The following is a 13184-nucleotide window of genomic DNA, read 5'->3' as shown; positions in this document are numbered from 1 at the left end:
CTCCAACCTGGGCGAGAGCGAGACTCCATCTCAAAAAAAAAAAATTGGAGTCTTCTTAACCAGCAGTGGAGGAGTAAGGAAATCGAGAAGTAACGTTTGCTGAGGGAATTCTGAGGCCAGTAGCAATTATCGTTGAGAAGAGCAAGCCAGGAGGGCGTCCTAACCCCCACGTGACCACACCCTATCCCCACTCCCACGCCGGAACATTGCAGACCCGGAACCATGGCTCGCGGGCTCCCAGCGCAAGGGCACTTCCGGTACTGCTCCTCTCTCGCCAGCTCAGAGAACTGCCAAGTCAGTTCCGGTCGGCAGAGAACGCGGAGAGACGCAGAACGCGGCCCGCTCCTTCGGGGCCCTCCAGGCCCTCCGGCCCCGGGCCGGCGGGTGAAGTGGGGGGCCCCGGGACAGGCCGAGCCCTGTGCCATGCAGATACCAGAGGCCTCTGCTGCGGCTGCCCACTGGCTGTGCCCAGGCCTTGAAGCCGCAGCGAACCTCTCTTCCCCACCTCACCTCGGTGACTGATGGCGGCGGCGGCCTCTCCCAGCCCGGACCCGGCCGGCCGCCGGGTCTCCCGGCCCAAGCCTGCCGGGCCTCAACGAAACGCCCGCAGAGCGGCCGGGACGCAGCGCCTTTGGGCGGCGGCGGGCGTGGCGGGCCGGGAAGCATGGCGGCCGCTCGAACGCCGCGCGGCGGAGGCCATTAGGGCGTGTAGGGCCCAGGAAGGTGGCCTAGGAACGCAGGCAGGCTCGGCTGCCTCTTTAGGCCACGGAGCCGCGCAGATCCGGTTCCCGGGTGACCACTCTGTCGCCATTGGGCGAAACCTACCTAGTCCTGACGACAACGGACAAAGGCCTTAACGGGCCTGGGAGGTGAGCGAAGTCCCGAACGACGACGGGTGGAACGATTAGCGGCCATCGGGCAGTTGGTCTTCTTTCTACCAGACTTTGCTGTCGGAAGAGAGAAATGGTAGAATGACAGGGCACGTTTGACCCGTTGGAAATGCCCGCCACCCTCTGGGAAGATTTACTGGCCGATTTTGGAAGGCCTGTGTATATAATATGAAAAAGCTGCTCTCAACTCCACCCCAACCTTTTAATAGAAAACATTTGTCACATCTAGCCCTTTTAGATGGAAAGAGGTTGCCGACGTATGATAAAGTAGAGTTAGAAAGTCACACATCTTGTAAATTCTCATTTGTTTAAAAGAAATCATAGAAAATACGTGTCTTCTGGAGATGACTTTTGGAAATGAAGTTGTTAGACGGCCTCTGGAAGCGATATGTCCACGTTAAGTGGGTTAGATGACGTGGAGCTGGAAGACGTGAGAAGGAAGAGAAGGTTTAATGCTAGACTGGTCATATTTAGAAGACATTTTCATATTCTATCCATTGTTTGTGCATTTTATTCCTCACTACTGTGTATATAGTTGACAATGCTAAGCTTTTTTGAAATGTCTATTTTTAGATGTTCTGAAGTGCCTGATGTATGTTAAAATTAGAGGTAGCAAAATAACATTTTGTAAATATCTTTTTGTTACAATTCATAGGAAATGTTTTTTGGGGGGAATGGCCAAATCACCTGTTGAGTAATACTCATTGTGTTTGTGCAGCGGTTCAGGGGAGGAGAGAAGAGGAGGAGGTGCAGAGAGCTCTATGCCATCCTGCTTGCAGCGAGGCAAGATGAATCATTATCTCTGTGCATTTTGTTTTACTTATCTGTGTATATAGTGTACATAAACGACAGACGAGTCCTAATTGACAACATCTAGTCTTTCTGGATGTTAAAGAGGTTGCCAGTGTATGACAAAAGTAGAGTTTAAACTAATATATTTTGTACATTTTGTTTCACAAGTCCTAGGAAAGATTGTCTTCTGAAAATTTGATGTCTTCTGGGTTGATGGAGATGGGAAGCGTTCTAGGCCAGAATGTTCACATTTGGAAGACTTAAATTATAAGTGTTGTCACATGTTTGCAGTTTATTCAATACTGCTGTGTATATAGTGGACAAATTAACTCCTTACTTGAAACATCTAGTCTATCTAGATGTTTAGAAGTGCCCGATGTATGTTAAATGTAGAGGTAGTAAAATACCACTTTGTAAATATCTTTTTGCTAAAATTCATAGGAAATACTTTTGGAAATTGAATTGTAAAGCCACCTTTGTGAGCAGTATAGTAATGTCTATACTTGTTCAATGGTTTAGAGGAGGTGGGAGGGAATAAATTGCAAAAGGTAATATACTAGTGTGTTCATACTTGGACATTTTCAGACATTTTTCTGTGTGTTTTGTGCATTTTGTTTTGCTCTGTATATAGTGTATATAATGGACAGATAGTCCTAATTTTTCAACATCTAGTCTCTAGATGTTAAAGAGGTTGCCAGTGTATGACAAAGTAGTAAAATTAGCATATTTTGTACGCTTTGTGTTGAAATTCATAGGAAAACTTGTCTTCTGTAAATGACTTTTGCATAGGAATTTGTTCAACCATCTCTGAGCATTACACTTTCCTGTACTTGTCCACTGGATTGAAGACAGAGAAGGAAGGAAGGAAGAGAGGAGGGAATGATTCAAGGCCAAAATGGCCACATTTAGAAGATACCTCAGATGATAACCATTGTTGTATGTGTGCAATTTTATTTAACAGTGCTGTGTACGTGGTGAACAAGTTATATGAAATATCTAGTCTTTCTAGATATTTGGAAGGAAGTGCTTGATGTATTTAAAAGTGGTAGTAGAATAATACTTTTTGTAAATAGTTTTTAAAAACTGATGGGAAATGCTGTTTGGAAGTGGAATTGTTGAACCACCTGGGAGGTGGGAGGGAAAAAACTGCAAAAGGTGTTTTGCCATTGTTTATTAGAAAATGTCAGCTTAATCCATTGCCTCTATGTTACATGCATTTCATTTAACTTTGCTATACTGTATATATTGTGTATATACTGGACGAATGAGTCCCGATTTTGTAATATCTAGTCTCTAGATATTAAAGAGGTTGCCAATGTATGACAGAAGTAGAGTTAGTAAACTAACACATTTTGTACACTTTGTTAAAATTTGTAGAAAGGCTGTCTTCTGAAAAGGACTTTTGGAAGTGAAATGATAACATCGGCTCTAAGTGACACGTGCCTATATCCGCCAGGTTGGTGGTGGAGAGGAGTTGGAAGGAATGAAGGGTTCTAGGCCAGAATATTCCTATTTAGAAGACATTTTGAGATACAACCATTGTCACCTGTGTGTAGTTTATTCAACACTACTGTGTATATAGCGGACAAACTTAAGTCCTTATTTGAAACATCTAGTCTTTCTAGATGTTTAGAAGTGCACAAAGTATGTTAAAAGTAGAGGTAGTAAATAACACATTTTGTAGCTATCCCTTTGATAAGAAATATTGTCTTGGAAACTGATCAATTCTCTGAGCAGTATACATTTTGAGGTATTTGTGCTGGTTCAGGGGGAAGGAGGAGCACAAAGTGCAAAGGGCTTTCTACCAGTGTCCAGTGTGTTTAAGAGGAGGCACATTGACCATTGTCCCTTGTGTCTGCATTTTCATTTACTGTGCTGTGTATATAGTGTATATAAGTGGACATAGGAGTCCTAATTTACATCTAGTCGATGTTAAAGAGGTTGCCAGTGTATGACAAAAGTAGAATTAGTAAACTAATACATCGAGTACTTTGTGTTAAAATTCACAGGGAAGACTTCTTAAAAACAGAAGGGAAATTGTTAAAATCCCCCCCTAAGCATTACAGATGGCTTATAGCTGTCCACCGGGTTGGTAGAGGTGGGAAAGGGAGGGGTTCTAGGCCAGAATGTTCCTATTTAGAAGACACTCAAATTATAGTCTGTGTTATGTATGTATACCATTTATTCAATGCTACTGTGTATATAATGGAAAACTTAAGTCCAGTTTGAAACATCTAGTCTTTCTAGGTGTTTAAAAGTGCACAACGGCCTGGCACAGTGGCTCATGCCTGTAATCCCAGCACTTTGGGAGGCCGAGGCAGGCGGATCACGAGGTCAAGAGATCGAGACCATCTTGGCCAACATGGTGAAACCACGTCACTACTGAAAATACAAAAATTAGCTGGTCGTGGTGGTGTGCACCTGTAGTCCCAGCTACTCGGGAAGCTGAGGCAGGAGAATCGCTTGAACTTGGGAGGCGGAGGTTGCAGTGAGCCGAGATCGCACCACTGCACTCCAACCCGGTGACAGAGCAAGACTCCGTTTCAAAAAAGGGTGCACAATATAGGTTAAAAGTAGAGGGCTTAAGTAACACCCCTCTAAACATTTGTTTTCAGTACTTCCTAGGAGTGGTTGCATTTGGGAATGAAATTGTTAAAACTTGATGTTTAGGAGCGAATGCAGACTTCACTGGGTGGTTGGGGCGGGGGGGGGGGAGGGAGGAGGTATGCAGGGAGAAGGGTTCTGTGCTCCTGAGATTAGTTAAGATGTCTAACTATTGTTCTATATGTGCATTTTAGTTAATATTGTGTAGTAAAGGATAAGTCTTAATGCTCAAAGTATGTTAAAAATAGATGTAGTAAACCAGTCCCTTTGTGAATGTCCTTTTGTTACATTTTAGGAAGGCCTGTGTTCTGGGAGTGACCTTTATGAGTTCACCTCTTGGAGCTAGACATCCTATACTTAGTCACTGGGATGGTGGAAGAGGGAGACGAGGAAGGGTGAAGGGAAGGGCTCTTTGCTAGTATCTTCATATCTAGACGATGGTTTTAGATGATAACCACAGGTCTATATGAGCGTTTTTAGTAAAGTGCCTGTGTTCATTGTGGACAAAGTTCATTATTTTGTAACATTAAGCTTTATGAATGGCGTGACAACTTATGATAAAAACTAAGCTAGTGAATTAGCCAATTTGTAAATACCTTTGTTATAATTGATAGAAAGATGCATCTTGGACATGGAATTGTTAAGCCACCTCTGAGCAGTGTATGTCAGGACTTACTTGTTCATTAGGTTGGCAGCAGAGGAGCAAAAGGAAGTATACAGGAAGAAGTGTATGCAGATGGGTCCATGTATGTCCATATTTACATTTTGATAGCCATTGATGTATGCATCTCTTTTGGCTGTACTATAGAAATACATTAAGTAATTCAATGGAAATACACTTTACTAATATTTTAATGGTATAGATCTGCTAATGAATTCTCTTAAAAACATTATACTTAGTATATTCTGTTGCTGTGTTTCATTTTAAATTGAGCATTAAGGGAATGCAGCATTTAAATCGGAACTCTGCCAATGCTTTTATCTAGAGGCGTGTTGCCATTTTTGTCTTATATGAATTTTTTGTCCCAAGAAAGGCAGGATTACATTTTTTTTTTTTTTTTTTTTTTAGCAGTTTGAGTTGGTGTAGTGTATTCTTGGTTATCAAAATACTCATATAGTTTTGGGATTTTGAATTGGTAAATATTCATGATGTGTGAAAAATCATGATACATACTGTACAATCTCAGTCCCATAAAATTGGATGTTGTGCCCACACACACACACGATCTAGAAGAACATGTCAAACTATAAACTGCTTGTGATTTTGAATGACTTTGTTCTTTGCTTCTTGTGCTTTTCAGTTTCCTGTAATGCACATATTAACTTTTAAAAAATAAAGGTTATTTTAAAAGCCTGTATTAAGCCCTCGTTGCTTGTAGAATAGAGTCACTATACTCTACAGAAGCACAGGTTCATGCCCCTTCATGCTTGGACTCTTGAGGTATCTGGAATTTCTCGTCTTTGACTCCTCCCTCCATTGCCTGGGTGTTAGCCGCTGCCACCCAGGTGCTGTGCTGTTGAGGATAACCTTGCACTTTAAAAGTTCTGTAGTTTGCTGAAGCCATTCCTTCTGCCTATAATGCCCTTTCCACAATTTCACTTGGCAAAATCATTCTTCAGAGCCCAGCTTAAATTCCAGTATCCCACAAAGTCTTGCCTATAGGAACCTGACACTCCAGAGTGCCAGAAGCGAACGTCAGACGATAGGGCCTTTTTTTTTTTTTTTTTTTTTTGAGACGGAGTCACACTGTGTCACTCAGGCTGGAGTGCAGTGGTGCCATCTTGGCTCACTGCAACCTCTGCCTCTCAAGTAGCTGGGATTACAAGCATGCGCCACCACGCCCAGCTAATTTTTTGTATTTTTTAGTAGAGACTGGGTTTCACCATGTTGGCCAGGCTAGTCTCAAACTCCTGACCTCAAGTGATCCACCCACCTCAGCCTCCCAAAGTGCTGGGATTACAGGCATGAGCCACCACGCCCGGCCGATACAGCCTTTCTTTTGCTGCCCCTCCTTGTTCCTCTTGTATATGGATGGATCCCACTTGCATCATAATTGTTACCTGAAAGCCTACTTGGATTGAGCTAAGGTTTAAATAGTTTCTGCAACATTAGGGTGCAACATAACACCTGACACACAGCACGTGCTTAGGAAATGTCTGTTGAATACAACAGACGAAAGCCTTTCAGACTGCTGCTTGGGGTGACATCGCTAGTAAGGGCACTGATTGAATAATCAAGGATTTCCAGGCTGGAAGTTTCTATCGTGGCTGACCAAACCAGAGGGTATCAGTCAGATGCAGCGTAACCTATTCCCAAATCAGGCACAGCAAACATTCTCTAATGGCATATAGAGAACATGACTATAGAGGGGTTCTTACTCTCAACTTCGATGTGAGGCTAATGAGACACTGGCCTCCAGATATGGGAAGGTAGTGTCTTTGTTTCCCTAGATGCTGATGGTGTAACCTGGGTGGGTTGGGAGCCTTAGCACAGGTAGATGAGGCCTTTCCAATTGCCTTCCCAATCCATTATCAGGCCTGGACCCAATCTTTCCTGTTGATGCTCCTCTATGAGACAGGTCTTAGCTGACCAAGATGGGCTTCAGGGAGGCACATATTCCTTGAATCCCTGGCCTGGAGGGAACAAACCACGTGTCCCCCCAGGTCCATGCACTTCCACAAGTCATTTCAGGCTGGGATTGGTTTGTGAGCTCCAAATCCACGAGAGCTGGAGACAAAAGCTGAAGCAGGACCTCTTCCGTAATTTAAGGTGGACTCACCCATAAAAGTCTCCAGGCAGGTAAGACACATAAAGAGCCAGGAGCTAAGGTCAGCTCTCAGGCAGTCCTGGACCCCCAGGGCAAAGATAACCCTCAGTGGCCAAAGAGGAAAGTGAGGTCCAGAGAGGGCTATGCCCTGCTGGGAGCAGACCTCTTGGCTAGCAATATGTATTGCCAGGCAGAGAGCACTGGACAGGAGGTCAGGGGCCTCAGATCGTGTCTAAGCTCTGTCACTGGCTGGGGACTTTGGCCAATTGACCACATCTAGGCCTCAGGCTCCTCAGTAAAATGAATGGTTTGTTCTGCCTCTTCAGATCAGATGGTGGGCCTTTCAAAGCCATGAGTTTCATCAGGGGTAAAGCCAGGGCCAGAAGCTATGGTTCTTTACTAAAAGGAACCATGGGCCTTGGAGAAATGGTTAATTCCAGGGCTGCAGCAAAGAAAGTACAAGATCATCTTAAAATATCCCCTTACGGCAGGAATCAAGAAAGTGCTCCAAGAATGATGGGGACATATCAAACGGACACAGAAGCCAGCTTGAAGTGGCTTCCATTGGCCAAATCTGTCACAACTTGAGCATCAAAATGTAGAATGACTTGTATAATGCAGATGATAGCACACTGAATAAAACAGGAAGCCATGAGTCCAGTTCTGATAGAAATAAAGAAATGGCCTGTATTCCCAGCTATTCTGGAGGCTTTGGTGGGAGGATCACTTGAACTCAGGAGGTCAAAACTGTACTTCAACCTGGGCAATAGAGTGAGACTCTAGAAAACAAAAACCAGGTCGGCACAGTGGCTCAGACCTGTAATCCCAACACTTGAGGAGGCTGAAGTGGGTGAATCACTTGAGGTCAGGAGTTCAAGACCAGCCTGTCCAACATGGTAAAACCCCGTCTCTACTAAAAATACAAAAATGAGCTGGGTCTGGTGGTGGGCGCCTGTAATCTCAGCTACTAGGGAGGGCTGAGGCACAAGAATTGTTTGAACCCAGGAGGCGGAAGTTGCAGTGAGCTGAGATTGTGCCACTGCACTCCAGCCTGGGCGACAGAGCAAGACCCTGTCTCAATAAAAAGAAGAAAGAAAAGAAAAGAAAAGAAAGAAAAGAAAAGAAAGAAAGAAAGAAGGAAGGAAAACAAAAATAAAAACAAGTGCTGACAAGGACGTGAATAAACTGGGACCCTTATGCACTGTTAGTGGGATTGTAAAATGGTGCAACTACAATGGAAAACAGTGTGACAGTTCCTCAAAACATTAAAAATAGAACTACTGTATGATCCAGCAATGCCACTTTTGAGTTATACCTTGATATACATGGGGGACTGGCTCCAGAACCCCTGGGTATATCCAAATCCATACATGCTCAAGTCCCACTGCAGAACCTGTATATATGAAAAGTTGGCTCTCCTTGTCCGCAGTTTGGCATCCCACTACTGCATTTGATTGAAAAAAAGCCACGAATAAGTGGGGTCCACCCAGTTCAAACTCATGTTGTTCAAGGGTCAACTGCATATCCAAAAGGACTGAAAGCAGGGTCTCAAAGAGATACAGCACACAAGTTGCTTATTCCTTGAGACTTCAATCTTATTTTTAAAATGGAGATAAATGTCAACCTTACATGCATGTGTGTTATGAAGTACGAAATATTGTCCTAAGTTTTTTTCTTTTTGTTTTGTTTTGCTTTGCTTTGTTTTAGACAGAGTCTCACTCTGTTCTCTGTTGTCCAGGCTGGAGTGCAGTGGCGTGATCTCAGCTCACTGCAACCTCCACCTCCTGGGTTCAAGTGACTCTCCTGCCTCAGCCTCCTGAATAACTGGGATTAAAGGTGCCTGCCACCAAGCCCAGCTAATTTTTTTTTTTTTTTTTTTTTTTTTTTTTTTTTTTTTTTTTTTTTTTTTTGAGACGGAGTCTTCCTCTGCCGCCCAGGCTGGAGTGCAGTGGCCAGCTCTCAGCTCACTGCAAGCTCCGCCTCCCGGGTTCACGCCATTCTCCTGTCTCAGCCTCCCCAGTAGCTGGGACTACAGGCGCCCGCCTCGTCGCCCGGCTAGTTTTTTGTATTTTTTAGTAGAGACGGGGTTTCACCATATTAGCCAGGATGGTCTCGATCTCCTGACCTCGTGATCCGCCCGTCTCGGCCTCCCAAAGTGCTGGGATTACAGGCTTGAGCCACCGCGCCCGGCCGCCCAGCTAATTTTTGTATTTGTAGTAGAAACAGGGTTTTGCCATGTTGGCCAGGCTGGTCTCGAACTCCTGACCCCAAGTGATCCTCCTGCCTCAGCCTCCCAAAGTGCTGGGATTACAGGTGTGAGCCACTGTGCCTGGCCTATGTTTTCTTTTCTTCTTCTTTTTTTTTTTTTTTTTTTTTTTTTGAGACAGAGTCCTAAAGTTTTTTTGTTTGTTTGTTTTGTTTTTGTGTTTTTGAGACGGAGTCTCACCCTGTTGCCCAGGCTGGAGTGCAATGGTGCGATCTTGGCTCACTGCAACCTCTGCCTCCTGAGTTCAAAGGATTCTCCTGCTTCAACCTCTTGAGTAGCTAGAATTACAGGCACCTGCCACCATGCTCAGCTAATTTTTGTATCTTTAGTACAGACAGGGTTTCACCATCTTGGCCAGGCTGGTCTTGAACTCCTGACCTCATGATCCGCCCACTTCGGCCTCCCAAAGTGCTGGGATTACAGGCGTGAGCCACTGTGCCTGTCCTGTCCTAAGTTTTTAATGTATATTAAGTCACTTCATCTTTAAATCCTTTTGCTGTAAACTGTTTAAAACCACACTCCTGAAATCCACCCCCAACTGTGCTTCCCTCACAGTCCTCCTTACCTCAGGAAGCAGCTAGTCCTTCCACTTGCTCAAAAAACATTTCTGGAGTCATTCTTGATTCTCTGCCATTCCTCACATTGAGTCCAACAGCAAACTCTCTCAGTTCTGCTGTCAAGATATGGCCAGGATTGGTCCCATCTCAACATCTCCACCACAACCACTCGGATCCAAGCCTCCATCATCTCCTACTTGGATCACTGCAGTGCCTTCCTCCCCGACCCCTTCCATGCTGGTGCTTGCCCAAGTCTGTAGCCAGATTCTAGATCCTAGATCTCTGCTCAGAACCTTCCAAAAGCTCCCTTCACATGGTCATGATCTGGCCTCCAACCCCCTTCTTGCAATTTGTTTCTTCTTTGACTCTATTCTGGACACACTGTCCTCCTTGCTGTCATCTAGCCATGCCAAGCATGGAGCATTCCTCTGACTGGAACATTCTTGGCCTCGATATCTGCAGGGCTCATTCCATCACTGGTGTACTCACCAATGTCATATTCTTGATAAAATGTTCTCTAATGACCCTTCACAAAGTAGTAGTCCCCAACCCACCTCCACCCCCTACCTACCCTGATTTTTCTTGTGCACTTGCTGTGCTCATCATCAGTCCAGAACATAAGCTCCTAGAGGCCAGGGACTTTGTTCCGTTTGGTTTGGTGCTGTCTTTCTAAACCTAGGCCAGCTCCTCTCCCCAGGGCATGTGTGCTGGTTGGATTCTTCTAGGTTTTAGATTCAGTGCTGCCAGCTCTCCTAGGCCTCCCTGTCTCATGGAGATGCCCAGGAGCCTGAAGGCGAGGGGACTGAGATGGACAGAAGACAAGCGCTGGATGGAGGGAGGGGAGCAGGTAGCAGCCAATAGGCTCCAGGATGCTTCTCTCAGAGGGGGCAAACCCCATGAGCTGGTGATCATCGAAGCTGAGGATGTGGATAATGGAGCAATCAATGTGGGAGTGCAGAATGATCGCTGGTGAGAACTTTTTTTTTTTTGAGATGGAGTCTCCCTCTGTCTGTTGCCCAGGCTGGAGTGCAATGGCACAATCTCGGCTCACTGCAACCTCCACCTCCCAGGTTCAAGCGATTCTCCTGTCTCAGCCTCCTGAGTAGCTGGGATTATAGGCACCTGCCATCATGCTCGGCTAATTTTTGTATTTTAGTAGAGACAGGGTTTCACCATGTTGAGCCATCAAAGAGCTCGAAGCCAGTTGTTTTGTTTTGTTTTTTAACAGGCTCTATTTTCTTTTTTCTATTTTTTTTTTTTCTTGAGATGGAGTCTTGCTGTGTCGCCCTGGTTGGAGTGCAGTGGTGTGATCTTGGCTCACTGCAAGCTTCGCCCCCTGGGTTCACACCATTCTCCCGCCTCAGCCTCCCAAGTAGCTGGGACTACAGGTGCCTGCCACCACGCCTGGCTAATTTTTTGTATTTTTAGTAGAGATGGGGTTTCACCATGTTAGCCAGGATGGTCTCAATCTCCTGACCTCATGATCCGCCTGCCTCGGCCTCCCAAAGTGCTGGGATTACAGGCATGAGCCACTGCGTCCGGCCAACAGGCTCTATTTTCTACTGCAGTTTTAGGTTCACACAAAACTGAGTGGAAAATACAGGGATTTCTCATATACTCCCTGTTCCCGACACATGCACGGCCCTCTGATTATCAGTGTCCCTGACCAGAGTGGTACATCTATTACAATTGAGGAACCAATACTGACACACTGTTATCACCCAGGGTCAGAGTTTACAACAGGGTTCACTCTGGGCAGTTAACATTCTATGGGTTTGGACCAATGTATGATGACATGGCTTTACCATTATTAGTAGTATTACCGGGTGTGGTTTCACTGCTGTAAGAATCGTCGGTGCTATGTCCATTCATCCTTCCCTCTCCTCAACCCTTGGCAACGACTAATTTTGAAGTAAACGCCATAGTTTTTGCTTTTCCATAGTGTCATATAACTGGACATACATACAGTTTGTAGCCTTTTCAGACTGGCTCATTTCACTTAGTAATAGGCATTCAAGGTTGCTCCATGTATTTTCATGGGTTGATAGCCCATTTCCTTTTAGTGCTGAATAATATCCCATTGTCTGGACATACCACAGTTTATTTATTCATTCACCTACTGAAAGACATCTTGGTTGCTTCCAAGTCTTAGCAACTACAAATAAAGTTGCCATGAACATTTATGTATGGGTTTTCATATGGATATGTTTTCAACTCCTTGTGTGGTAGGAGAATGTTTAATTTTATAAGAAACCACTGAACTGTCTTCCAAAGCAACTGTACCATTTTGTACTCCCACCAGCAATGAATGATGGTTCTTGGTCCACATCCTTGCCAGCATTTGGTGGTGTCAGTGTTCTGGATTTTGGCTATTCTAATAGGCGTGTGAAAGCCTGGTTTTGTAATTATCATGGCTAATGCTTATACAAACCCATAGTGACTTCCTCCATTTTCTTCTTGGTCTTAATTGTCTAATTTCTAATGAATAATATGTTTCTCTTTTCATCCTGAATATCACGGAGCTTATCAACGATTTTTTGTTTTTCTTTGAGACGGTCTGGCTCTGTCACCCAGGCTCACTGCAATCTCAGTTCACTGCAACTTCCGCCTCCCAGGCTCAAGCGATCCTCCCTCCTCAGCCTCTTGAGTAGCTGGGACTACAGGTACACATCACCACATCTGGCTAATTTTTGAATTTCTTTGTAGAGGCAGGGTTTCACCATGTTGCCCAGGTTGGTCTTGAACTTCTGAGCTCAAGCAGTCTGCTCGCCTCAGCCTCCGAAAGTGCTGGGATTACAGGTGTGAGCCACCACACCCTGCCTCAACAAATTTAAAAATCAATTTTTATCTAATTATTAAGTCAACTAAATCCAATATTTATGCATATCCATATTAGCTTCCTTTACTTTCTTTTTTCAGTTGTCATTTTTATTTTAAAATAATTTCATACTTAAAATTGCAAGAATGATAATGCCACTATGAAAAATATGGCAGTTCCTCAAAAATTAAAAATGTAATTACCATAGGATCTAGCAATCCCACTTTTGGATATGTAACCAAAAGAATTGAAAGCAGTGGTCTTGAAGATGTATTTGCACTGATGTTCATAACAACATTATTCACAATAGCCAAAGAGCAGAAGCAACCCAGGTGCCCATCGGTGGGTGAATGGGTAAACAAAATATGGTATACACACATAAAATGGAATACTGTTTAGCCTTAGAAAGGAATGAAATTCTGACACATGCTACAACATAGATGAACGTTGAGGACAACGTGCTAAGTAAATGAACCAGCCCCAGAAAGA

At 44.3% G+C, this 13184-nt stretch overlaps 1 protein-coding gene across 1 annotated transcript; it reads left to right on the top strand.

Moving 5' to 3' along the window:
- The first annotated feature begins 272 nt into the window (after positions 1-272).
- LOC115892792 lies at positions 273-1509 on the top strand. The gene has a single exon (XM_030915063.1). It carries the CDS (start codon positions 522-524, stop codon positions 855-857), a length of 336 nt encoding a protein of 111 aa, XP_030770923.1. The 5' UTR covers positions 273-521; the 3' UTR covers positions 858-1509.
- The last annotated feature ends 11675 nt before the right edge of the window (positions 1510-13184 follow it).

This window comes from Rhinopithecus roxellana, chromosome 13 (genome assembly GCF_007565055.1).
Source record: "Rhinopithecus roxellana isolate Shanxi Qingling chromosome 13, ASM756505v1, whole genome shotgun sequence".
In the NCBI taxonomy this organism is placed as follows: domain Eukaryota; kingdom Metazoa; phylum Chordata; class Mammalia; order Primates; family Cercopithecidae; genus Rhinopithecus; species Rhinopithecus roxellana.
Note: the sequence above shows the minus strand (reverse complement) of the source record. Positions and strands in the feature narration are given on the sequence as shown.